This window comes from Varanus komodoensis, unplaced genomic scaffold (assembly GCF_004798865.1).
Source record: "Varanus komodoensis strain SLA01 unplaced genomic scaffold, ASM479886v1 scaffold61, whole genome shotgun sequence".
NCBI lineage: Eukaryota > Metazoa > Chordata > Lepidosauria > Squamata > Varanidae > Varanus > Varanus komodoensis.
The window spans coordinates 2544013-2567994 of NW_025336236.1; the positions used below are offsets into that span (position 1 = coordinate 2544013).

A 23982-nucleotide genomic window follows, 5' to 3' on the forward strand; every position below is an offset into this window, starting at 1 on the left:
TATGTGCATTGTCATGCACGTTCTTGTATGCATTTCTCCAACTATTTGCATTTTGTGTGCAATTTTGCAAATGCATGCATGGCTTTTATTGAATAAAAGATTCTTCCATCACTGCTTCATAATATCTTCAAAATGTATCTATTATAGTTCAGACGTTAGATTTCCATGGATATGGATGATTTGTCCAAAAATACTACTCCTGTGCTATAATTTCCACATAAGTAGTCCTGAAGATTTATCCTTTGAGGACATTGCCACAAACCACCTAGTCTACAAATTCCCTATATTTCAGCCACCTGTCTCCTGCGGGTTTATTTTTTCTGTAAGCGAAAATATTCATGGGGTCTACAATACCCTACCCAGATAGTTTTATGGTAAAACCACAAACAAAAGCCCCAAATGGACAAAGGTTCAGTAAGGTCATTCTGGTCTTTTTAAGTTAAGTTAAGAATCTTGGCTAAAATCTCCAGAAAACAGAATTAAAATCTATTCAGGGAAAGCTTTTCTTTTCTTTTCTTTTCTTTTCTTTTCTTTTCTTTTTTCTTTTCTTAAGTTAGCAGGCCAAACTATTGTTATGTTAATTTTCTTGTCTTGCACAGCTTCAGGTAGGATCAAACTTTAAATTACCTGTACTTTCTCAGAGCTGACAACCATTCTTAAGTTGATTGAAACCTAAGGGGTGGAGAGAGAATTCAGGCAGAACAAAGATCTTTCATATGCAGCATTTTCTTTTCCTAAGGCACATTTTTGGGGGTAACAAAGTGACCCCAGATGCAACTAATGTTAGTTAATTTGTTGACAAGTTTCATTCATGGAAAGAAAGGGGGATATCTGGTGATCTTTCACAGACCCCAGCACTGTTCCTATGCTGTTTTAAAGGATCCCTCCATGTCTCTGGAACAGACTTGGTGGGCATGAGCCCTGCAGAGGAAAAGAGTTTTCATATATTATCGCCCCCCTTGTTCCACTAATAAAAGCCTCCACTAGAACAAAGAGCATTCCATCAGTGAAGTGGCACCAACTGGATACAAACTGTGGATCTTTAAATGTGACTCACTCATTCTCCTCTCCCTCCCTCCCTCCCTCTCTCTCTCTCTCTCAATATTTCACATCAAATTCAGGATCACATCTAAAGTATAGCCATTCATTCACTGGAAGAGCTGAAAAAAACCCCAGATGGAATGATGAATGAGTCTTTGTTTGAATTACGTATTGTTCACTTCTTTTGGTGTTAGAACCATTAAAAACAGAAAGCTGGTTCTAAATAATAATTAAAAACCAAATGGACCTGTTTTCCAAATACCCTTTTCATTCAAGCAGTCTGTGTAAATTGCTACCTCAAAATGCATTTAGGCCGAGAGAGCGGCAGTTTCTTTTGTGATTCGTTAAACATGACTTTTTCCCTTTCTAATAGCACTGTATTCCTCTCCATTCTCCCACTACTTTGCACTTCACTCACATGTACTCTTTGGAAGTATCTATTTATAAACAGCTGCTGAAGAAGGTTGGCATTGTCATGTTGTACTTTACAAGCAAAACCGGCGAGGTTTATTTTTCACCTAGTGTATGACACACTGATGGCTAAATGCATGGCGGGAGGAGGCGGGTGTTATATCTACTTATCTACCTACCTAGAACAGTGCATAGTTATTATAGCAGAACTGTCCAAATTTACATTGTACAGAAGTAGCCAAGAGATCCTTGAAATGAAATTCTATGGAAATTTAAGAAGTAAACAGACTTGGAATCTCAACCGAAGCAGAATAGAAATGGTCCTTTGTACCTCAGCAAGCCCATAGGATGCACAATTAGCTGAAAGATGACATTTAGTGCTGTTAGAGTAATTTACATCAGTGGGTTTTAATGCTCTTGATTTGGGGTCAGTTTGCAGCCCACAGTCGCATAGCAATGGTGATGTCAAGGGAACACTTTGGAGCGGAGGGTCACAGCTGGAGAAGCCCCAAGCACAGCAGGGCTGGCTTCACACTATTATTTGATGGATTCTATTTCTGCCCTGCCTTTTTCCTGCAAGGAACCCAAGGATTACATAATCCTCCTCTCCATTTTATCCTCACAACCACCCCATGAGATTGGTTAGGCTGAGAGTCAATGATTGGTCCAAAGTCACCCAGTGACCTTGATGGCCCGGTAGACACTTGAACCCAGATCTCCTGAGTCCATCACTCTCCCCACTAGTTTACCCTGGTTCACTTTCTGAAATAACAACAGTAATGCATCTTATCATCCAAAGAAGGCCCACCTACTCCCACAACCATTAAGCCAGAATCTAAAATTACTCAGCTAGGTGACTATTATCTTTCATTCCCTCAGCAATGATCTAGTCATATTAAAATGACAGAGTTTGGACAAGAAACCACAGAATGGAGAGAACAGCACTTGAATGGAATATCTGAACAAGAAAATATTTCAATTTTCTCTTATGTATTGTACTCCCAAATAATCCTATTATTTTTTCAAACAACTCAGAGCCCCTACTAGTCAAATGTGAAAATATATTCTTGCATCTTGTGCCAATTTCAGCTAGCTGCCCATTATTAGGGGCCTCTTTCCTTTTTCCTGGAGATTCTGAACATCTTTTCTAATAATACCATTCCTTTAGATGTTTCTAAGAGGAAGCTACAAAATGCAAACCTTTGCCAAATTCATTCAAAAGTGTGGCACAACAGAAAACTCTTATAAGCCCATTGCTCTTCCTTCTCATGGGCTAATTTTTACACCAATCCCAGTGATTGGAAATATGCTGAACATAAGCTCATTTATTCACTTCTTATGGTCCTATCAAGGGTGGGTAGAACCTAATCCCCATATGTGTAGGGCTCCAGATCAGGAACACTCAGAGCTGCAGACCACAACATCTGGAGACCTATTTTCTGACCACGCCTGTTGTAAGAAAATGCTGGATCAGAACAGGCTAAGCAAATCAACTTCCCCACAAGAATTCTTCTTGTTCCAAAGAACTCACAAGTTTTTTGCAGGAGAACAAGCACTAAATGACTCCCAGAAGCCTGAATCTGGTATGGCATGGCATACATTTCGGCCGGTACTGATGACATACGCAGCTTTCCTGCCACAGCCTAAAAATAACAGCACATCACTTGATATAGCACTGAATTCTCTAGCCATGCCCTTCCCCATGGCCAAGATCCTCCACTAATGTTTGCTTAAAAGCAAGTCCCACTAATTAAAAGTGCTGTGTGGAACATCTTTATTAATGCTTCTTCCAGCTAATTGCAGAGAAGCGAGTTAAAATTTAATAACCTGGATATGGGATACTGTCTATGGACTGAATATTTGTTAGAGATGAAATGGTTACTTCTGCATTGTGCCAGAACTGGAGTGGACTTGTGAGCAAAGGATTATTTTGCTGGGTTATTTTAATCCATTTTTATCCATTCCTTATAACAAGGCTCAATATGAGGAGTAAAGGGAATATCTAGACTTTCCAATATACTTGCTTATTTAGTGAAATTTCTTTTAGGTAGCTAAAGCTTAGATACCAACATTAGTTACCTCTACACAAATATTGTTTTGTGGTGGCTCAGCTAACATGTAATCCAAAGCCTAACTCCATTTCTCGGGCAAGCTTTCTGGCCAGAGTTTTGTTAGATGAAAGGGTCAATGCCAATTTTGATGGCTTCTACAGCTTCTCCATAGTCAAAAGATAACTTGGAGGCTCTTCCTTCCATGGGCAACATGGCTTTTTCCTTGAAGATAGCACATAAATACCATATATAAAAAGTATTAACTCAGCTCATGGGCCCTACTGGGAATGGGGAGCTTCCATACATGTTTTTATTTTATTTCTAGTGTACATCACACCTTGCACATTGGGCAGTCAGCTAATGCATGGTTTTCATAAATAAACACAGCCATGGTATGATGTCCATCATGTCCCTGATGCAAGTTCAAAGTTGCATTATAACCTATGAAAGGATGAAAAATCACAACAGAATGCATATAGCTTTCCACCCGACTTGGCTCAACAGCCCTTTGCATGAAGCTCAATGACCTCTGCACCCACCCCTTGATATTTGCAGCTAAGAGAGCATGAGACAAAAATCCATATCTTCATCATCACCACCACTGTATTGCATGCTTCCCAATTTTGGCCCTGGAGCCTTTTTAGGGTTGGTATATACATCTCATATTCTACAAGAGTGCCATGAGCATCTTCACAGATTGTTGCCATTGGGTGCAGAAGGATGGAGTTTGCATGCCATAGTGGTCACACCTGGTAACAAATCTTGCATTTCCCTGAGGATTAAGCTGGGCACACTGAAAGAAATTTAGCCTGAGTTCCAAATCACTCTTTTGAACCTTTGGGGGAGGAGGGCAGCAATCCCTGTTAAGTGAAGAATTTTCCAACCTCAGAGAACAATCAGAGCAGTTCTGTGTTGCTCTCACCCTCAGCTCTGATGCTGAAGCACAGATCCTGACCAAAGACCTGGACATCCAGTTGATCCTGTGCCCCAGTCCCCCAAAAGGGAATGATCTAGAATCAATTTCTTGGACTACAAAAGTAGGCTGGACTTATTTGTGTCCTGAGGTATAGAATTACAAATGCACATTACCCAACAGCATGTAGATAACCCATAAGTTGTGTAGTGCACTGGTGAACTGTGTTGGACTAGGAACAGGAAGTCCTGGGTTTAAATTGAAACTTGGCCAAGGTGACCCAGGGTCTTCCATTCCCTTTTCACCTCACCCACCTCACCCACCTCACAGGGCTGTTGTGAAGACACAAAGGAAGGGTTGAGAAGTATATGCCGTTCTGAACTCATTGGAAAAAAGGTAGGAAGTAAAGGCTGGATAATAAATTTCCCCAATTGTAAGCAAGACAATTTCAAAGTGAGTGAGTAAAGCTGGTGAAATCAAGAAATACATTTCCTGATTTTGTTTCGAAAAGCAATGCAGTAACTGGTGGTTTCAGGCTGGCTAAAGGATCAAGGGAGGAGCTGCTCAAAGAGCTGGAGAATTTTTACCAATTCCTTGCCAATCATTCGTATACTCAAAATTGCTGCACACAGACAGCTATAGGAGGAAAATAAGTCACCATGAGAATGACAGGTGAGCGGTGATTGGGGTATGTAAATGACTGGCAAAGAAAGGGTTAAACAGCTTTCTCTCCCTTTCGCTTGGAACCATTGATGGCTGCTTGGCATTTTCTTGGCATCTTGGCATGTGAAAAATTGTTGGGCAAAATAATCACAGAATTAAGCATGTGGCTCTCCTGGGCAAAATGAGCAGACCACCCTGATGCCGATATTTGAAAGTCTGCTTTCATTCCCTTACCACTTGCTTCTTATCTCTGGCAGGTTCAAAGATTTGGAATTCAACGTTATTAATTTATCCTGGCATTCTAAAGAAAGAACAATATGCAATGAAAACAATTCCCCTTCCAATTGACATTAAAAAGTGTGTCACATTCATTTATATTCAAAGTTCTTCTGAGTAGCTTAAGCGGACATTTGCTCATTTCTTCCTCAAGCTGTTGCTCTAGTTTTGGCTGTCTAAAATAGTTCACACTTTATCTTGAGGGAAGCAGAATCAGCCTTTTGACATCCTTCCTCCAGATCTCCAAAAATGGGATCCTCTGGATGCCAAGCTACAAAAAATAAGCAGGGTAAACACAGACATCCCTGTAGCCCCACGTCCTCCACTGGGGATGCTGCCTTCCGTAAAATTAGAGAAATATCCTTTCCCTCCACAATGTAAGGGGTTAGTTACACCCAACTGACTTAGCATTTTGCTGTGCTCTCTTGGTTTTGACAAATAGCAGCTGCCATCATTTCTGAGGACAACAAAAATATCCCAGACAAAATGACCTGGAATGAATACACGGAGAGAACCTTGGCTGGAGTGGGGAGCATCAGGTGCATGGATCAAAGTGGACCTTATGGGATTCCACAGATGGTCCACACACCCTTATCCTGACCAAACCCCCTTTTCCCCACCATGGTCCTTTGGTGGGTCTCCAGCTTTTCCCCTTCCTAAATTAATGCCAAGAGTCCTATCCTTTCAGCACCAGGTTAAGACTGCCCTCCATGCCAAAGAAATTGAACAGTTCTACTTAGTACATAGGGGCATTTTGACACCTGTTGAACAGGTTCCATTGCTTTAACTTCTCTAAACTAGTTAAGCTGCTTCAATTTGGTTTTAAAATTTTGTAGTGAAATATTATGGTGATTTTGTTGTCTGTATTTTATATTGTATTTTATTGCCTTTGCCCAGAGAACTTTAGCTGTTAAGCACTGTAAAAATATCAGAAACAACAACAGATGGTTGAAATATTTGTCTACAGTAAGCATGTTAAACTGAAACATGCAAGGGTTTTATTTCATTTTTGTAGCTCGACCACATCGATTTTGCCTTTGGCACCCACCAAGCAGTGGAATGTTGCTCCTGAGAGTTCCTCTGAAATGGAATTCAGCCCTTAGGCAGAACATGGTTCCTACTCTGAGCTAGGGGCTCTGCTTCATGATGGCCACACTCCTGTTCAGTTTGCATTACCTACATGACCAAAGCCTACAACATTTGTCGGTGGTTCTTTTACCTTCTCCACTGAGTAGCAAAATGGAAATACGACATGTACGTTGTGGCCATGGAACCCATTAGCTTATTATCCTGGATGTATCCTTGCCCTGACCAGCAAGTGCCTCCCAAGCTGCCCACCATTCTTGGGGAGGGAAACAGTCCCCAGCCCAGACTTCTGCAGCAATGGAAAATCACATACAAAATCTGGATGGTTTTCGTTGCTGCGTGTATTAATTCAGTCATTTTCATGGACTCACTTCACATTGATTCAAAATGGAAATGCTGGTTGTGAAAAGGACTGGTCTACTACTATTAACAATCTTTTCTGCTGAAGCAGTGCTAGCTACATTTTGGCTATCATCATTCCCTCCGGGTTGGACTTCCAATATTTAGAGGATGAGGTGTTGATCACAGGGAGAAAGGGAACTGTCTTCAGACGTCACGATTGCCCTGGAAGTTTCCCAGCAAGAGGAATTTGTTCTGCCAGCGTATCTCCACCTCCCTCGCCATCCCCCAAGGACTCCAGCGCAGAAGGCACAGCAGAACCATTGGCTCCCCTCCATCATTGCAGCTGATGGCTACCGAAGTAGGCTGGGCCTTCTTTAGCTAGAAGTGCTACAGAAAGTGCTAAAGCGTTTTAGCTGCAGTTTGCTTGATGCTGAAGCCATATTTGAGCTCACTTGTATTACTGGCCAGCTTGACCTTCACTGGTGTTACCTGTGTTGCATGAACCTCACATTTGCTTTGCTTGGCCTTGCCATAGCCTGAACCTGGACTTGCTGCCCCTGTCAGAACTCAGACCTGTGCCTAGCGCAGGCACACATACACGCAAGCTACAATCCCATCCTGCTGAGACCACAGAGTCGCTGGCATCACGGAGCAGCACGGCTGTGCCAAGGAGGCTGGGGCTGGCTGCGCGGAGGAGCAACCTGGAAAGTCTGCCCACACTTTGAAAAAAGAGCAACAGGGAAAAGCTCGACGTGGCAGGAGAGGCATACAAGAAATAAAACAACAAAAGTGTGATGTTTACAGCTCTTAGGCAAGGCATCCCCTTTTGCAGCTCAATGCGACGGAACAAAATAGAAACCTCAGACGGGGAGGGATTCTTTTCAGAATAAACAAAGTGTGCTTTGCAGCACAGAAAAAGTCTTCATGGACATTCAGGTTCAATAAGAAAGGTAGTGCCACCTAGAAGTAAGACTTTCACCGGTAGGAAGTAGATGTGCTCAGACATAACTGGAGCATTACAGTTAATAAACAGAAAAAGTGACATCAATTTGTGCAATCTCTCTCTTTCCCTCTCTCTGTCCCCAGTACACACATTTGAGAATACTGTTCTTAACCTCTGGGATTTTTTTCTCTCGATTAAAACTGAGTGTGGTCATGGGGAGTCAAATACAATTGCTTCCTTGTTTATAGTCAGGCTGATAGGCTTCCAATTTTTATCCTACCCCAAATCTTAGTATGTGTCAGTGATAATACATAGTCTAGTACAATATTTGAGTGATCCTATGCCTGTGTATTCAGCAGGAAAACCCACTGAATTCAATGGGACTTATCCCTGGGTAAGTGTGTGTAGGATTACAGCCTAAGTGGGTTTTATTGCACATTTCCCAAGTTAGAATTCAGAAGTAGTGCATTTAATAACCAACTCGCTTTTAAAATGACCTTCTAATTAGAATTAATTTTGGCATCATGCCCCCTAATATGAACAGAACCCTATTTTCATAGCTCAAGTGATAATAGATACCAAGTACAATAGCCATACTCATGTTGCTGCCGATGAAGTTATGCCCAGGGGAGCAGTGTCAAGAGGACGGCAGCCATCAGGGTGTGCTGACTGCATCACCCGACACTGGGTCATGAATAGTGAGCTCATTTGGTTGGTCTCCTGGGACCTAATTTAGCTACTAACGAGGAGAAACCACAATATCAGAAGTTAGCACCGCCTCTTGCAGTCCTCATTCTGCACACACACACACACACACACACACAGATGGGGAGGGGGAACCTGATGAACAATACATCAGCCGTTCATTTTTATTTAAATGGGGAGGACACATTTTAAAGCACAATGTATAAAACTATTGTGTATATATGATTCCAGGAGCCTGTCCTTTGATAATTTCAAGGCTTTTTAACAGTGATCTGCTTGATAGTAACAACTATCTGCTTTAATTCACTGCAGCCTTGCAGTATTTTCATTTTGTTTGAATCAGCATTGTTCAAGATGTATCGTGTGTCATGACAGACATGTTGGATTGAGCCAAAATACCAGAAAGCAAGATTTTGCTCTAGGAATACAGCCATTGGAAGGAATATGTTAGGAGTGGGTGACTTCTGTTGCACCCACACCCCCACCCCGCTACAATGCTTTGAGCCACTAGAAAAGCTGCTTTGAAGGTTTGCAAAATAGCCGGGTGTTGCAAGAGAAACTAGCAAAAATCAGCTTGCACCCAACTTCCAACCTCTAATGGTTCTGAGTTCCTCCCAGGACCAGAAGGATTTTCCGGATCCAACCTCCAGTTCTTTGGGCAACAATCTTTCCGTCATTCAGCTTTGTAGATTGGGGCACCTGACCATCCAAGTTGGGAAGTGGAAACAAGATGGGGAAAGGGCTGGGAACAGCAGAAACGTCCAGAGATGGATGGGTCAAAGGGAGATCACTGGGGAACTGCCCTGCCAACACTGCAAGTGAATGATAGTGCAAAACATGATATTCATGTTCTCAGCATGATGCTAAATCAGCCCTCCCTGTCCTGGTGGCTTTCAGAGGCATTTGGACCACAGCTCCAGAATTCCCACCCAGCAGGGCCATTGACTGGGAATCCTGGCCACCACAACCCAAACATGTCTGGAAGGCACAAGGTTGGGGAAGGCTGAGCTAAAGGATTCTGCCATATATATGAGCCCTTCCTGGCTTGGTAGTGCTTTGCCTTGGGAGGCAACATCTAACTACTGAAAGTAACTGAAGGCCCTAGCATATGGGTTGCACCCTCCCAAGACAAGAGCCTCCAAACTGAGAGGCTTCCATGCTCCCAGTGACATGCTGGGCAGAAGCAGGCCAGGTGGAACCACCAGTAGAGGCCAAAGTTGTCTCCACTCATGGTAACCTCCAACTGCTGGGTTTTGCGTTCTCGTTTTGCTGGGTGGGCTTTTTTGTCCATCTAGCAAGGTTCTTCACAGGGCAGAGCGGGAGGGAAGGAGGCTGGAAGAGACACAGGGCAGCTCATATGCCGGTGTATCCGGCCTCCCCCCTTCCACCAGGATTCCCTCTCTTCCCTGCTTTCCAAGGTCAGCTTCAGAGGCCAGCACCATGGTTCTTACCTCACCCCCTGCATGAAGGTGAGGCTGAAGAAAGCCATTCTCCAATGGTCTCTTCTATGATGTGAGCTCTGCACCTGACATCAGAGGGGTGGACCCTAACCCCCACCATCCCACAGCCCTTCAGGCAAGGTCTAGAGGTTACAGGATTGTTCCCTAAGTAAATAAATTCTTGGAAGCCACCATTCTTTACGTTTCTGACTCAGAGCATAGTCTTATGCACTTCTACTCAGAGGTCCTGTTGAGTTCAGTGCAATGTACAGCCAGAAAACCCCTGGCTAGGAATGATGGGAGTTGGAGTCCAAGACATCTGAAAAGCCTCAGGCTGGGAAAAGCTGGGACATATGGGCAGTATCCAAGCTGACATGACCGCTAATTTCATTGCACCGGCATAAACAACCTCTAGCACCATTCCCACGGCACTTGTTAGTACAATGAGTCTTCTATCATCTTGCCAGCAAGCACAGCTGGTGCTGTGCTAACGCTCATCTACTCTAGCACAACATAATTTAAGCTAGCAGTCGTGTCACATTGGATACTGCCCCATGATTTCAGCCTAACCTAGTTTATGAAAACCGGCAGGCAAGGCTGAATTTTGCTCATTTGAACCTGAACGATACATCAAAGGAAAAGAGTAACTGGGGCAGGGAGAGGATGGGCTGGGCATTTTTATGTACCTGCTAATGATGTTACTGAGAAAATTCCCCAAGCTGGAGGGGAGCTTAAAGCTCCGCTGCAGAAACCGTTTTTTAAACAGAAATCCGCATCTGCCAGGGTGTTCGCAGTGGTGAGGGCGTGGATGGGGGAATAAAAGTGCTATAAATATACATCTGCATGGTGACTCACCACTGCATTAACAGGCAGAAGTCTGTAAATATGTCATAAAGGAGCTGAATATACAAAATAAACATTAAAAAAAGTCATAAGCAACTTGTGTCTTTCAGTGCAAAGCTCACTTTTGGGGAGAGGCACCTTCTGCAGAAACAGCCCTTCTGCAGAGATTCATCTGCCACCGCTCCTCTGGTCTTTTATTTATTCTTTTTCCATCCACTAAATAACTTATGTAACTCAAGCATCTCAGTTTTAAAATCTGTGTTTTTCATTTTATGGCTGATGGAAGTTTTGTTCTTGCATTTTATCTTACTGTTGATTTTTGACTTCATGATCTACCATATTTTTTGCTCTATAAGACGTGCCTGACCATAAGACGCACTTAGTTTTTAGAGGAGAAAAACAAGAAAAAAGTATTCTGAATCAAATGGGCACATAATCACAGGCACATTCCCCATCACTTCCTCATGGGCTGCACATCTGACAGACTTACTGCACACACATATTTGCTCTATAAGACGCACAGACGTTTCCCCTTACTTTTTTGGGGGGGGAGTGCGTCTTATAGAGCAAAAATTACACTATATATTGTTTCTGTTTATTGTGAGCCACCCAGAAAGCTTGGTTATGGGATTGCATGCACATGTTGAAAATACATGCACACATAATAAGTCAATCTAGTGAGAACTTAGGCAAAAGGGTCTTTGCAGCTCCTTCCAGTGTTTAAAATACTTATCCCATGTGAAGGTTCCACAACCTAAGCCTCTTCCATCATGAAAGAGACCGTCAGAAAAACTACCAGAGATATAAAGCAGGTTAAGAAGAAGCTGTTGGTTAGATGAGTTTTTGGTCTGCATTATCACATCCAACATTTGAGTTTCACCAGAATAGAGAGCAGAAAAGTAGGATGGATTGTGTTTATATACATCAGATTAGGCAACTTCATGAAGTACTTTAAACTCTCAGAAACAAATAAGCAAATCCTATTTAGTATCTTGATGGGAGGCGGTGAAAACATGAAAATAAGAAAAAATCTGAGGAAGCAGAAATTCTAGCAGTCCTACTGAAAGACTTACTTTTTCCTCTTCCCTCCTGATTCCTTTCCTTGTGTATCATGTCTTCTTAGATTGTAAAGCTTTGACCAGGGACTCTCTTGTTTTACTAATTATATGGAATCTGCCCAGGGAGACTTTTCAGCTGAGATCTGAATAAATACTTTAATAATTTACTAAAGAAATGTACATTTATTTAGGGAAGAAAAACCCTTATTCATTGGTCAGAAACTGCAGTTAAACTGGGCTTCAGTTGTTGCATTTAGTCATGAGAGAATTCCAAATGAGGAATTTGACATTTTGACCCATCTTCCTAGTTTCGAGCGTCATTTCCTGCAAAAAGTATATTTCCAGAGAATTAAATATCAGTCAGCTTGATCTTCATATAAATTCCAAAAATCTCCTCAGTCCTGGAAAATGGGCCACTGATATTTTCCAAAGTGTGGTTGGATTTACAGATGGCTGTTACAAGTTTCAGATATGAATATGGATACTACCCTTCCTTCTCTGCACAGAGAGGAGGGGATGAGGTGTAGCTACCTGGCATTTCCAGGTAGGGCTGGCAAAGTTCTTGTCTGAAGCTCTGGGAGCCACTGCCAGACTCACTATTCCATGTTCCCAAATTCAAGGACCAATTTGACCAGGGCTGATGGTTTAAATCTAAGACATGGAGGTTGAGAGGAGTATTTCTGAAGGTGCAGCTGTCCCTGTCATAGTGCTGCCATGATGGAAAGTGTTCTCTTCTGCTCAGCTAAGAGTGGATAATGCTCTTGCACTTGGCCTTGTGACCTTTCACAGACACACAGAAATACAGCGCCTGGAACTAAGGAAAAGCCTAGCATTGAAGAACTGTGGAAACGAAGAACTTGCTCAGCCTTGGAGGAAGACCACTGGGAGTTCCATGTTTACGCACTGGGAGCTTTGGAAATGAGACATAAAGTATATCAATAAATACACATTCTACGTACCACTCATATCCACCAGCTTTCAGTGCTCACATGTTAGTTTTCCAAAGTATTCATGTTTTTCACCTAAGCAAGCAGAGGGTAGCATTCTGTGTTCAGCAGTGCCTACCTCGATGCAAGTTGGTAGGAAGCTCTGATCTGAGGCACTCGCTCTAGATCATTTCTGTCCATCGTAGTGCCTCGCAAAAACTGAACAAAGCCTCCAAGTCAGCTGTACATTGTGGTTTTAATAAGGATTTCTTTGCTAGGAGGAGAAAGGCTATCATGGTTAGTGGGAAGATCATGCTACTCTTTTTAACCTCTACAAATACGTATATACATTCAGTGTGGAGAAGATAACAATAAATAATACAGGGTTGTATTCCACATTCATTTATATGTGCATAGTTTAGTATTATAAGGCTGCTAAATGTAAATGAAGCTAATATTTGTTCCAGAGGGAGCTCGTGACAATGGCAAAATTCCCGTTTGGTTCTAGGATGGGAAGGCTGGGCTTATAAAAATTTAATTAAGCTGTTCTGACAAAGAGATCATATCACACCCCATTAAAAAATGCAAAGATTATATTCCATTATCCATCCCTGGTGCCCCTAATGTTACGATGCCAACCCTTCCAAGCTGTATCATCAAGTAATTAATTAAGCCCTATCCTGGGTATACACTCAAGCTTATTATGACCAATTTTCATCCATTCATTCATTCTGCTAGCCCGAGAACCAAAACTGCCCAGAATCAAGCAGAGAGAAAGAATCAGGGAACATGAATTTGATCTGGCCATTCAGAGTAGATAGTGACTCAGACTAGCTCCTTTAAGATACAGCAACATGGAATACCAGGAGGAGCTTATTTTCCATAAGGAGAAAAATAACTGCGATGCACATGGCTGAAAAGATATACATAAGTTTGCATATTTGTAGATGCAGCACCCGAACTGAAAGGATCTACAGAAGAGGTGGAGACCTTTCTTTCAGGTGTTCTATCAGCTCTGTAATGTTCTCATTATTCACTGGGAGAGCAGCTGCCTAGCTCAGGGGAAGAGCACCTGCTTCGCATACCAAAGGTCCTGAGTTCAATCCCCGGCATTTGCAATAGAGCAGGGAATGATTCCTACCTAAAATTCTGAAGAGCTGCTGATGCTTGGACAACTCAGGGACTGCAGGCAACAGGTGGCCCTCAGAGAGTCTAAGCCCCCCCCCCCATTTCTCTCATGCTTCCCCAACTGCATCGGGGAAGAGGATGTGTGAGGACAAGTTTTCCTATGTGCCCCTTCATCAGTTCGCTCACATTGCTGACTGCTTACCAAACAGCTTTTGGCACTCTCTGATCAAGGGAAGGGAAGACTTCCCTGTACGTTCTTTTCCCGTGTCACACCCCACCAGGAGACTCCTCCTCCAAGAGTTGAAGCACCTGCAACCAAAAATGTCCAAGATCTGCCAGTAGACCAGGAGGAACCTCAAAGTGACTATGATGAGGTGTGCCCTTCAGAGGGTAAGGACTATGCCTTGCGGGTGAATGTAGACAAATCCTCAAGCCCTGGGGTGAGAAACCACCTAGGAAGACAGACATGCAGATGGAATCCTAGACTGGGCCAGAAGCCTCCTCTGAGAAAGCTTGACTTGCACAAAGAGCAGCAGTGTACAGCCAAGATAATTGCTAGATAAATGTTGAACAGACCTTCTTAAATCCAGCTTCCTTGCTTGGTTTACGCTCACTGCCTTGGCTGATGTGAGTCACTCTGGACTGACCTCAGACTATCCCTTTGCCTCCTCTTCGTCTGCTGGACTGCCTTGGGAGCTTGTCTTTTGCATGGTCCCTGTTTATGCCGAAGTCTTCTTCTTAGAACTTGTGGGTTTTTGAACCCACAAGTCTGTGAGGCTTGGATTCAGCAAATGTGACAGCCCTTGGGTGCCCCATGCAAATATTTCCAGGTACGGCCAGAAAACTTTGCCCAACAATCCCATCTTCTGAGCATGGACCAATGTATGCAGATGGGTGCCCTTGCACTTGGGCTTCTGTCTGCTACTCTGCTGCCGGCGGGTGCTTGCTGAAATAAAGGGAGGGGGACCCTCATGGCCTCTGCTGCATCTCGTCTCCCTGGATGGCTGACTTCTGGCACTTACATGCTTCACTTCCTCCTGCCCTGGCCCTTGCATCTTTCTGCCTGGGGGATATTTTCTGAAATCAGTGACTACCTCTCTCTGGTCCATACATCCCTTTTTGTAAATAGGGGTGCCCTTAGGAGACAAGCTCCTGTAAAGATACACACAGACTTTAGAGCATATATAAACTAGAATAGGCTTTTCCTCCCTTTCCATTTCCCTTTCCCTTTCCTCCCCCCCCCCCTTTTTTTTTTTTTTGGTGGCAGGAGATTGGTCCTGCAGATCTGAGTCCCAGATTATTTTATTTTATTTTATATATGTACCTACAATGTGAACAAAGAAGCTCCAAGCAATCAATCATCATAAGGTTGAAAGCAGGGATGCTTTCTCTGATGGGGCACAGAAGCTCTGGAAAGAGCTTCAGTAGCAGGCAACTCAATGCCCATCCTTGCCAATGTTCCCCAAGCACTGTGGAGCCCTTTGAGAACTGAGGGCACAGCCCTCAGGGGATGCCTGCAAGCCTCCAGATCTGGAGGATTATGGGCATGCTATGCAGGGTGCCATCTTCTGCTCAGCACTCCTCCCAGCCTGCAAGCCCCTGGGATGGCTGGAAAGGGCCCTATAGCTGCAGTGCTTTGGATGGGGAGCGAATGTGGCAGGGGTGCCACCAGGATTCCTCGCATGTCAGAGACCAAGCCTCCTTCCCAACCCACCTCTTGAAATGCCTCTTTACCCTTTCTCAGAGATCACTTTGATGGCCTTAGAGAAGCAGCCAAGAGGGTCCTTTCTGCACTGGCCGTGAGGGGACAAAGGGGATCTACGGGCAGAGACCCAGCTCTGAGCTTAGAGCCGCTACCCCAAAAAATCCTATGGCTCTTAGGATGTTGTCTAAGGCACCATGGGATCATGCCGCACACTGGTTTATTCATTCTTGGGATTTTAGATGTTTATACCACTACTCACTGCTGCCATTTAAAAAAATGGTGATTTTGCTGCTATTATTTTAATTTACACATGTAAGCGGCTTGGGATGAACAGTGGAAGGCAGAGAATGTTTTTCACAAAAAGCCGAAACATTATAGTTTTTAATAAAGCAAGCTCTGCCCATCATAGCTATAAACTCACAATGGTTATAAACTCACATGGTTTTGGTAATTTAGGGCAGAGCTACCCTTTTGTTTGATCTTTAAAAAGAAAACAGCTGACAATTGAGTTCTCATCCCTTCGGAGTTGTGTTAATGGGGTCAGGATGACACCCACACATTTCTTTTCTAGTTCAACTTCCATTCCATTTACAGCAAGAAACCAGAAGAAATCTTTAAAAGCAAATATATGGAGGATGATCTATGTTACTTGGGGTGCAATCCTATGCAAGTTTAGGAAGGAAAAAGCCCTATAAAAATCTTTTTTCCTGCCTAAACTTGCATAGGAATACACCTTTAACTAATTATTTCAGTTGCTCTTGAAGACTGCAGAACTCATCAGGATATTTTAAAGAGCTTTCTCTCTTCCTTTTCTTCCTTTTCTCCCCACCCTGGCAAATCACAGATTCACAGCGTGAGCGATTGAACTTCAACTGAGGACTGTGATTGCCGATTCTGCAATTTCTTAATGATGATGATGTTTCCCCCAGAAAATGGCAGACATAATGAGCATACAAATGCTTTGTCAGGCTCACATTATTCTCTGATTAACTTGAATATCAAAATCTATTACATTTTTGTGCCTGAAAGTTGACACGCTGGGTAATGCTCGTTCTACAAGCCCTTAGAACACATCACCATAAAACATCTAGAATACGAATGTTTTGGACTTACTGGGTAGCTAAGTATGTTTTTCCTATGCATCTTTCCCATTTCAGGACTTCTGAAAACTGCATCCTATTGCCAGATGGGTAGCCATGTAAGTCTGTTGCATCCAAAGCAGGAAATCTTAAGGCACCTTCGAGATTAACATATTTATTATAACAGAGTTTTTTGTGGACTGGATGCTTTTGAAGCCCCAGTTTATTTGTCTTTAAGGTGCCATAAGCATTGTAGTTTTATACTCTATATGTAAAGATAACATCATTGAAAGCTTTTAGCAGTTATAGAGTCAAATCAAGCCATTTCTTTTGCATATCTGTGCATTTTATCAGAATCTCCTGCAGGATTTGGGAGCCATCCTGTTCACAGTCCTATTGCTTAGATCCCTTCAGCACAAAAGAGAGATCAGGCTGACTATACAGACTCACATCTATTTAATCAGTGCCTCTGCTACGGAACCCATGTGACTAAATGGGGTGCTGGGATTGTCTTCGGTTCAATGACATTTAGAGGAGGTTCAGAGGAGGACAACAAAGATGATCAGGGGAGCAGAAGCCAAGCCTTGTGAAGACAGACTGAAAAAATTGGGCATGTCTAGCCTTGAGAAGCGAAGACTGAGGGGAGATAGGATACCACTCTACACGGACTTGACGGATAGTCACACAGAGGAAGGCCAGGATCTCCTCTATCATTCCAGAGTGCAGGGCATGAAATAATGGGCTGGAGTTCCAGGAAACCAGGATCCAGCTCCTCATTTGGAAACACTTCCCAGCTGTTGGAGCAATATGACAGTGGATGCAATCATCTAGGCAGGCTGTGACCCCCCACCCTGGAGAGATTCATCTGTTGCATTAGGGGGGGGGGGGCGTTATACCCGATGACTGTATTGGCCCCTTCCAGCTCCTCTGTCCTATCAGTCTACAAATATATTCCCTGGCACATGTGCACAGGATTGCAGCCTAAGAAGGCAACCATATTTGATTTTGCTAATGTGGCGTATTTGTCTAGGAAGAGGTGAGAAGAAGGGGGTGTTTATTGCACTTACTTTCCTGACGTAAGAATCTCTGAAATGGTTTCAGTATCTGTCAGGGATAGCCCAAGGCACTCTGCTACGTGATGGAGAACCACAGGGCTTGCCACACCCTCATAAGCTGCACAGAACTCCAGACCAAGCTATTTCGGCCTGTTAGGCAGAAATCATAAAAAGATAAGCAACAAGATGCTGCCCTTTTGTGGCAGCACAAAACAGTTGTCTGAGGCAGCTCCCTCTAAAGGCAGGGCCCACCTGGATGAATGCAGTTTGAATGCAGGACAGATAGACATGAGCATCACTTCACGTAGTGATTTTCAAGTCATTGTTGCAACGCCAGTGAGCCCCAGCAATCTCTGGACCTCACCAGAGCTTTGATCTATGAGTCCTACTTGAACAGCTGCAGCCAGAATCACAACACAGCCATGTGTGCCTGCAAGATCCTTAGGCAATCTTGCACTGGCAATCGATTCTTTATCATGAGAAGCACCAGCAACGAGGCAAAGTGGCAGTAGCTCAGTGTCTTAATTCCAGAGTTCCAGAATTCCACTAGCTTCTGTGCAGCTTTTCCCCAAAGCTTCTGAGGCGTTTAAAGTTCCCTCTTATCAGCACATGTGTCGATGGGTTGTGTTTTATTTTCTGCTAGTTGTTACTGTTCATTGATTTTATTGATACATCATGTCATTTGTTTGTTTTGTTAGCTGCCCCGAGAGCATTTGTCTGAGGACACTGGATAAAAATGTAATCATGAACAAATAGCAAATTGCTGCTGAGCAAGGAATACATGTTGACTGCTTTCTGTGTTAAAACTTAAAGAGTTTAACCTGCTGGAGAAAACATGTGTTCCTTGTTATGCAAGGGCAGGGGGAGAAATGGGAGGTACCAATTGCTAGGAAAAGGAAGGCAGAAGACCTCCAGGAACAATTTACCGCAGAAAATTGTTATCATGCCCAATGGATTTCATTCTGACTGGGCCTACACGGCACAGCACTCGTCGTGTGTCCTTGGCCAGACCTGGACCACTTCTCTCAGGGCTTGTACCTGTGATGGATCGTCATGTCACCTGAACTCAGGAGACCAACCTCGTCATGGGGACAGAGAAATGGCATGCAAGGCACTTGACAAAAGTGGCACAACCCTCTTGCTCCACCTTCTGAGGTCATCCAAACCACTCCCAGTGAGAGCAGCTCCATTTCTCCCCGGCCAGTGCCAGCGATAGTTGCCCCATCGAGTGCCCAAGCGGCACTTGAGGGAGACTGTCACTGGCTCACCCTCCCCAACACTGACCCTGGCCCTTTGTAGTTGCCACAGCATCCCCCTGGATCCTTTCCCTCCTGGAAATCACTTGTCGCTATCTGCAGGGTGGCGGTTGGTGACAGCCCCTTCAGAGTGCTCAAGCAACACATCTGAGCAGCTGTTCCACCTTTTGGAGATTTTTGCACCCAAGATTTGCACAATTCTCATTTTTATGAGAATTTTTTTTCATGGCTGCATATGTCCCTGTGGGAGCAGGGCCGGGTCGGGCAGGGCAGGGTGGGGGGAACACCCTGATTGACCCAGATCATCTTTTCCACCAGGAATTCCTTAAGCAAATGACCATTTTCTTAGCCTTACTAAACACTGCCCTATTTACATTGTATATTCTCTATGCATCTGTAGCCATTTGTGATCTGTGAAATGTCACAGGGTTCTGGGGCTTATGCTGCAGTCATTATCAAGAGGGTGATATTTCATAGAATCATAGCATAATAGAGTTGAAAGCCACCAGAAGGCCATCAGGTCTAAACCCCTGCTATTGCAGGACACAACTTACACTAACTTTAGATGACTGTCCAGATGCTTTTTGAAAGGCTCCAGTGAAGGAGAGCCCACAATTTCCCCAGCAAGTTTCATTGTCATACTGCTCTGACCAGGACAATTCTTCCTGGTGTCTAGTGTAAACGTGGTTTCTTTAACTTAAGTCTGTTACTTCATGTCCTACACTCCAGAATGAATGAGAAGAGATATTTTTCTTCCTCTATGTGACAACCGTTCAGGTACTTGTAGAGTGCTATCATATCCCTCCTCAACCTTCTCTTCTTGAGGCTGAACATGCCTAGTTCTCACAAACTTCCTAACTAGGGCTTTGCCTCCAGTCCCCAAATCATCCCTGTTGCTCTCCTCTGGACCCTTTCTAGCTTGTCTGCATCTTTTTGAAACTTAGGTGCCCAGAACTGGGCACAGTACTCCAGGTGAGGTCAGATGAGTGCTGAATATCATGTTTAATGTCATCTCAGTATTAGGTGCTGAGATAATGATCTGTGCTGCAGCAAAAGTGATCATTACTTCAGGACAGTAATTGGCAGATTTGCCAATTTTAATGGTTCGGCATTTACTAGCTATGTTACCAAAAATTGCAACTGGCTTATGAATGTATTTTTGATCAGATCCATTGTTGAGATCTATCAGTTTAGACGCTACTTAGAGTAATGCTTTCATTGGTGAAAATAAACATGCCTTCTGCTTAACGTTTCACGGATGAAAAGTAGGGCACACTTGTACCACCTCCACTGTCAAGCCAAAGGTTACTTCTCTCACACACACGCTTACACATTTCTGAAGGTTTGACTCTGCCTCTGGGGTTGTATTTATCTGTTCTGAAATAGCCAGTCCTCTGCCGGTGAAAAAGCCAAGACACCATTTGTTCTTTTGGTTAAAGAACTGTTGGAAAGATGTACTTGTCTGACAACACGCTCTCACAGTTCAAAGTACACCTCTTCAAGAGCTGGCCACACAAAAGAACAAGCTGTGCACCGCGTGCACCTTTCGTCTAGAGCACATCAACTTCCCGCACTGAGAAATGTAGCACAGGCTGCAGTGGATAGAATGGGCTCTTCCCAGCCAGTGTCACTCCCACATGTGTTTGCACACAAACCTTTTCTGCTCTGTTTCTTCATTAAAGCCCAGTGGGTTTTTAAAGCACATATGCACTCACATTCGAATATGCATTTTGGACTGAATGCTTTCCAAATACGTATTGCTAAGAGAACGACACAACATGCCCCTCACAGCTGAACCAGAAAGAACGGTGCCGGCTGCCCCCTTCAGTCATCACTGGGCCTTGGAAAAGGAAAAGGGGGCGTGGCAGGGATGGGGGGAGGCTGGGGCTGAGGACTGGCAGAAAGGCCTGTCAGTGGCTAGTCTTCCCCCCTGATGCTCGTCTAGATAAAATGCAGGGCGCAAGGTGTGGTGGTACCAAAGATGGACACACACAAGTCTCTGCATTTGGAGGTCCATGAGCCTCTGGTGGAGAGGCCACTGGATTGTAGTTTATCCCCATCTATCATCTTTAGCTTCACATATGCATTTTCAAATTATTTTGGATATGAGCTTTCGACCCAAGAAGTTCCTTGGCGCATTCAAAGAACTGTGGATTCTGAGCTGCATGCCAATCACCAAGTTTATTCAGGAGGGTTAAATCTAATACCACACAAATGGATTATTCTCATGGGATGGTCTTCTCCTTGATCACAGTCCCACCCACATGCCTCTGAAGTCTTCTCTGAAGGGTCCCCTAACCCTTCAGAGCAGACCTAGATAGCTACAGAGAAAGGAAAAGGCCTTCCTGCCAAAAGTCCCCATTGTACTGGTGGCTGTTTGAGCTGGATAGAACCGCAAGTCAATGCATATCAGAATTCTGCAAGATGGAGGACTCCAATTGCTTGAAGGAAATGCCTTGGAAGGATATGATGCATGACACTCTAGTAGCTTAGTAACAAATCAATTCATAAGGTCTCCCCCATAAGAAAGATGGGCAGTGATGGCAGCGGGAGGCAAGAAACAACTGTCCTTGATAAACAGGGTGAGCTACAGCATCAGAGGAAAAGCTAACAGAATGTAATATTTGACCACAGCAGCTGCTGTTTTTAGGCTTATAAGAAAACCCCAAACTGATGAGGTAGCCAGAAGAAATGCTATTTATTTTTCTCTCATTGGCTGAAAATATTCAAACTTAACCCACACAGTTACATGTGCAAACATGTGCTTGTATTGTGTGTGTGTTTGTTGTTTTAATTTTGCTGTAGCATTGACTTCCAGCATCATTCAGTCAAGCATAAGTCATTTATATCAATAAAAATGAGCTCCCTAAGCTTTTGAAATGCTTCCATTTTCGCCTATGTCTATATGCAGGCCAGCAAAAAAGAACAGAATCTGTTTAGTTTTCATTCCTCTGCACTAGATTAAAATGTCACAATAAATGTTACCAAAAAAGAAAATAACAGGCTGCAGTTTTTAATACATAAGAAAGAGGCTGAAAAGCAGCTTCAAAGTAGTATGGGGAGAATTTGAAAGAGTTTAATGGAGCCAATTAGCTCCTGACAGCAATTTCTTTAATTGGACAGATTTGCAGATAGTGCTGTGGAAGATGCTTAAAAAGTTGGTATACAAAATGCTGCCTTCTTCACTTCTGAAACAATGGGCATTAATTTCAGGGCTTCAATATGAGAGCAACAAATAAAAGAAGAGAATGGAGCATAACCATCATTACCATAATGAGACTATTACAAATCATAATACTGCGTAAACAAGCTGCCTGGAGCACCATTTTCTTGGCAGAAAGGTCAGCTACAAGCCAATTAATATTGCCAAACATACATTTGGTGGGTGCAACACTTTCTTTCTCCAAATTAGAAATATTGGGTGTGGGTTAAAGCTCCACGGCTCTGGGGGCTTATGCGTGCCCATGAGCATAGACAGACTCTTCATCAGAGACACCAAGTGTTTCCAAGCTTGTTAAAGGAAATGTGATGAAATGCCCAGATGAAGCTCTGGATGTGCATCAAATCTGCCAATCACTGCTATAGAGTAATTAGAAAGTTCTAATTTATCACACTGTGTTCAAAGATTGAATTGATCTACTTGACTTGGTACAAATAGACTTGCTTGCACATTAGCTATTTGTTTTCTGAATTTCAAGAAAGATGAGGATTTTGCTAGGCCAGTTTTAATAAGAACTTAAAATTCACAATTGTCTCCATACCTGAGACTGAAAGAATTTGAGATCAAATGTGGGAGCAAGCAAAACTGTCTGATCCATCTCCATATACACCTCCAGAAATATTTCTGATCTCCCTTCATGTTACTTTTTTTAAAACCTTCACTAAAACTACCTGAAAAAATGGCACTGCAGATTTCCTTCAATATTTATAGTCTTCCCAAACACTCCATTTATAAATAAGAAATGTATTTCTCTGCTATGGCTATAAATTCAGCTTGAAGACTCAAGCAATACTAGGGGTTTGCCTCCATATGAGTCTCTGCAGAAAAATTTGAAAGATAGAGCTGCTCCTCATACACATCGGTAGCTTCTTGTTTAGGCTTTGCTGGCATACGGGGAGCTCTGAGGAACATGGCCCACAAGACCTTCCTCAGTGCGTGCCAGGCAGAACTGCACTTCATTCCTCTGCATTGCACACGTGGTACTGCTCAGGCCATTGCAAGAAATGACTAGGCTGACTTTCACAACTAGCTGGATCTTCATCTCCATCTTCACAGTGCATGTAATCAGATTCGCCATGTAGAATACCTTTTGGAAAAGCATGCTGGGAGTTCAGTGGGTTCAGTGCGATGAGATACATATTGCCAGAATACATATGCCAAAACACAGGGTGGGCAACTTAGCCCACTGCCTTTAACCAGGCACTAGCCCAAGCCCAAGCCTGAGCCCGAGGCCTGCCCAAGAAGGACGGGGTCTGCGAATGTTAGGCTGAGATAAGCAAATAGCCTGCTGTGTCCTCACACTGAAAAACACTCTTCATTTTTATAAACATGCCAGATTCTTAACAATTGAGGAGAACTCACACTTTAAAACATAGTGACTCACAGTGGCAAGTTTTTGGACATCCTCATCCGAAGCGCCCAGGGAAGCCAAGCCAATTTCCTGGGAAAATTGGGCAAATTTGGGATCAGCAAGCAGAGGCACATGTCCCAGGAGTTCATGGCATGTATCCCTGCCACAGAATTAGAATGCAAGATTAGTATATGTAGAGAAGCACCAAGGAGGCAGAGCATATGAACCAATCTCAGAATAGCTTCTTTGCTTTCCCACCCCCACTTTAAAAAAGCCCCCAACCTGATTGTTTTGACTCTTAAAAGTTTTGCTTACAAAATAGAACTTTGAGTAGCTCCTGGAATACGCTGGTGTTATTCAACTTCCAATCCAGGCTCACATCGTCTTCTGCAAAGTGCATCTTGTGCCAAAAGCCATGAAATCTGATGGAACCACTCCATCACAAAATAAGTGCCTTTCATTTATTTTAATCACCTTCCTCATCATTCTTC

General features: G+C 43.4%; 1 protein-coding gene across 1 annotated transcript in view; it reads right to left on the minus strand.

Annotated features, from left to right (window-relative positions):
• Positions 1–23982, minus strand: part of TPH2 (tryptophan hydroxylase 2) — a 65894-nt gene that overhangs the window by 12452 nt on the left and 29460 nt on the right. Inside the window, exon 8 of the mRNA XM_044449831.1 lies at positions 23525–23651. Within this exon, the coding sequence (XP_044305766.1) occupies positions 23525–23651 (127 nt within the window). The remainder of the gene's footprint in view (positions 1–23524; positions 23652–23982) is intronic.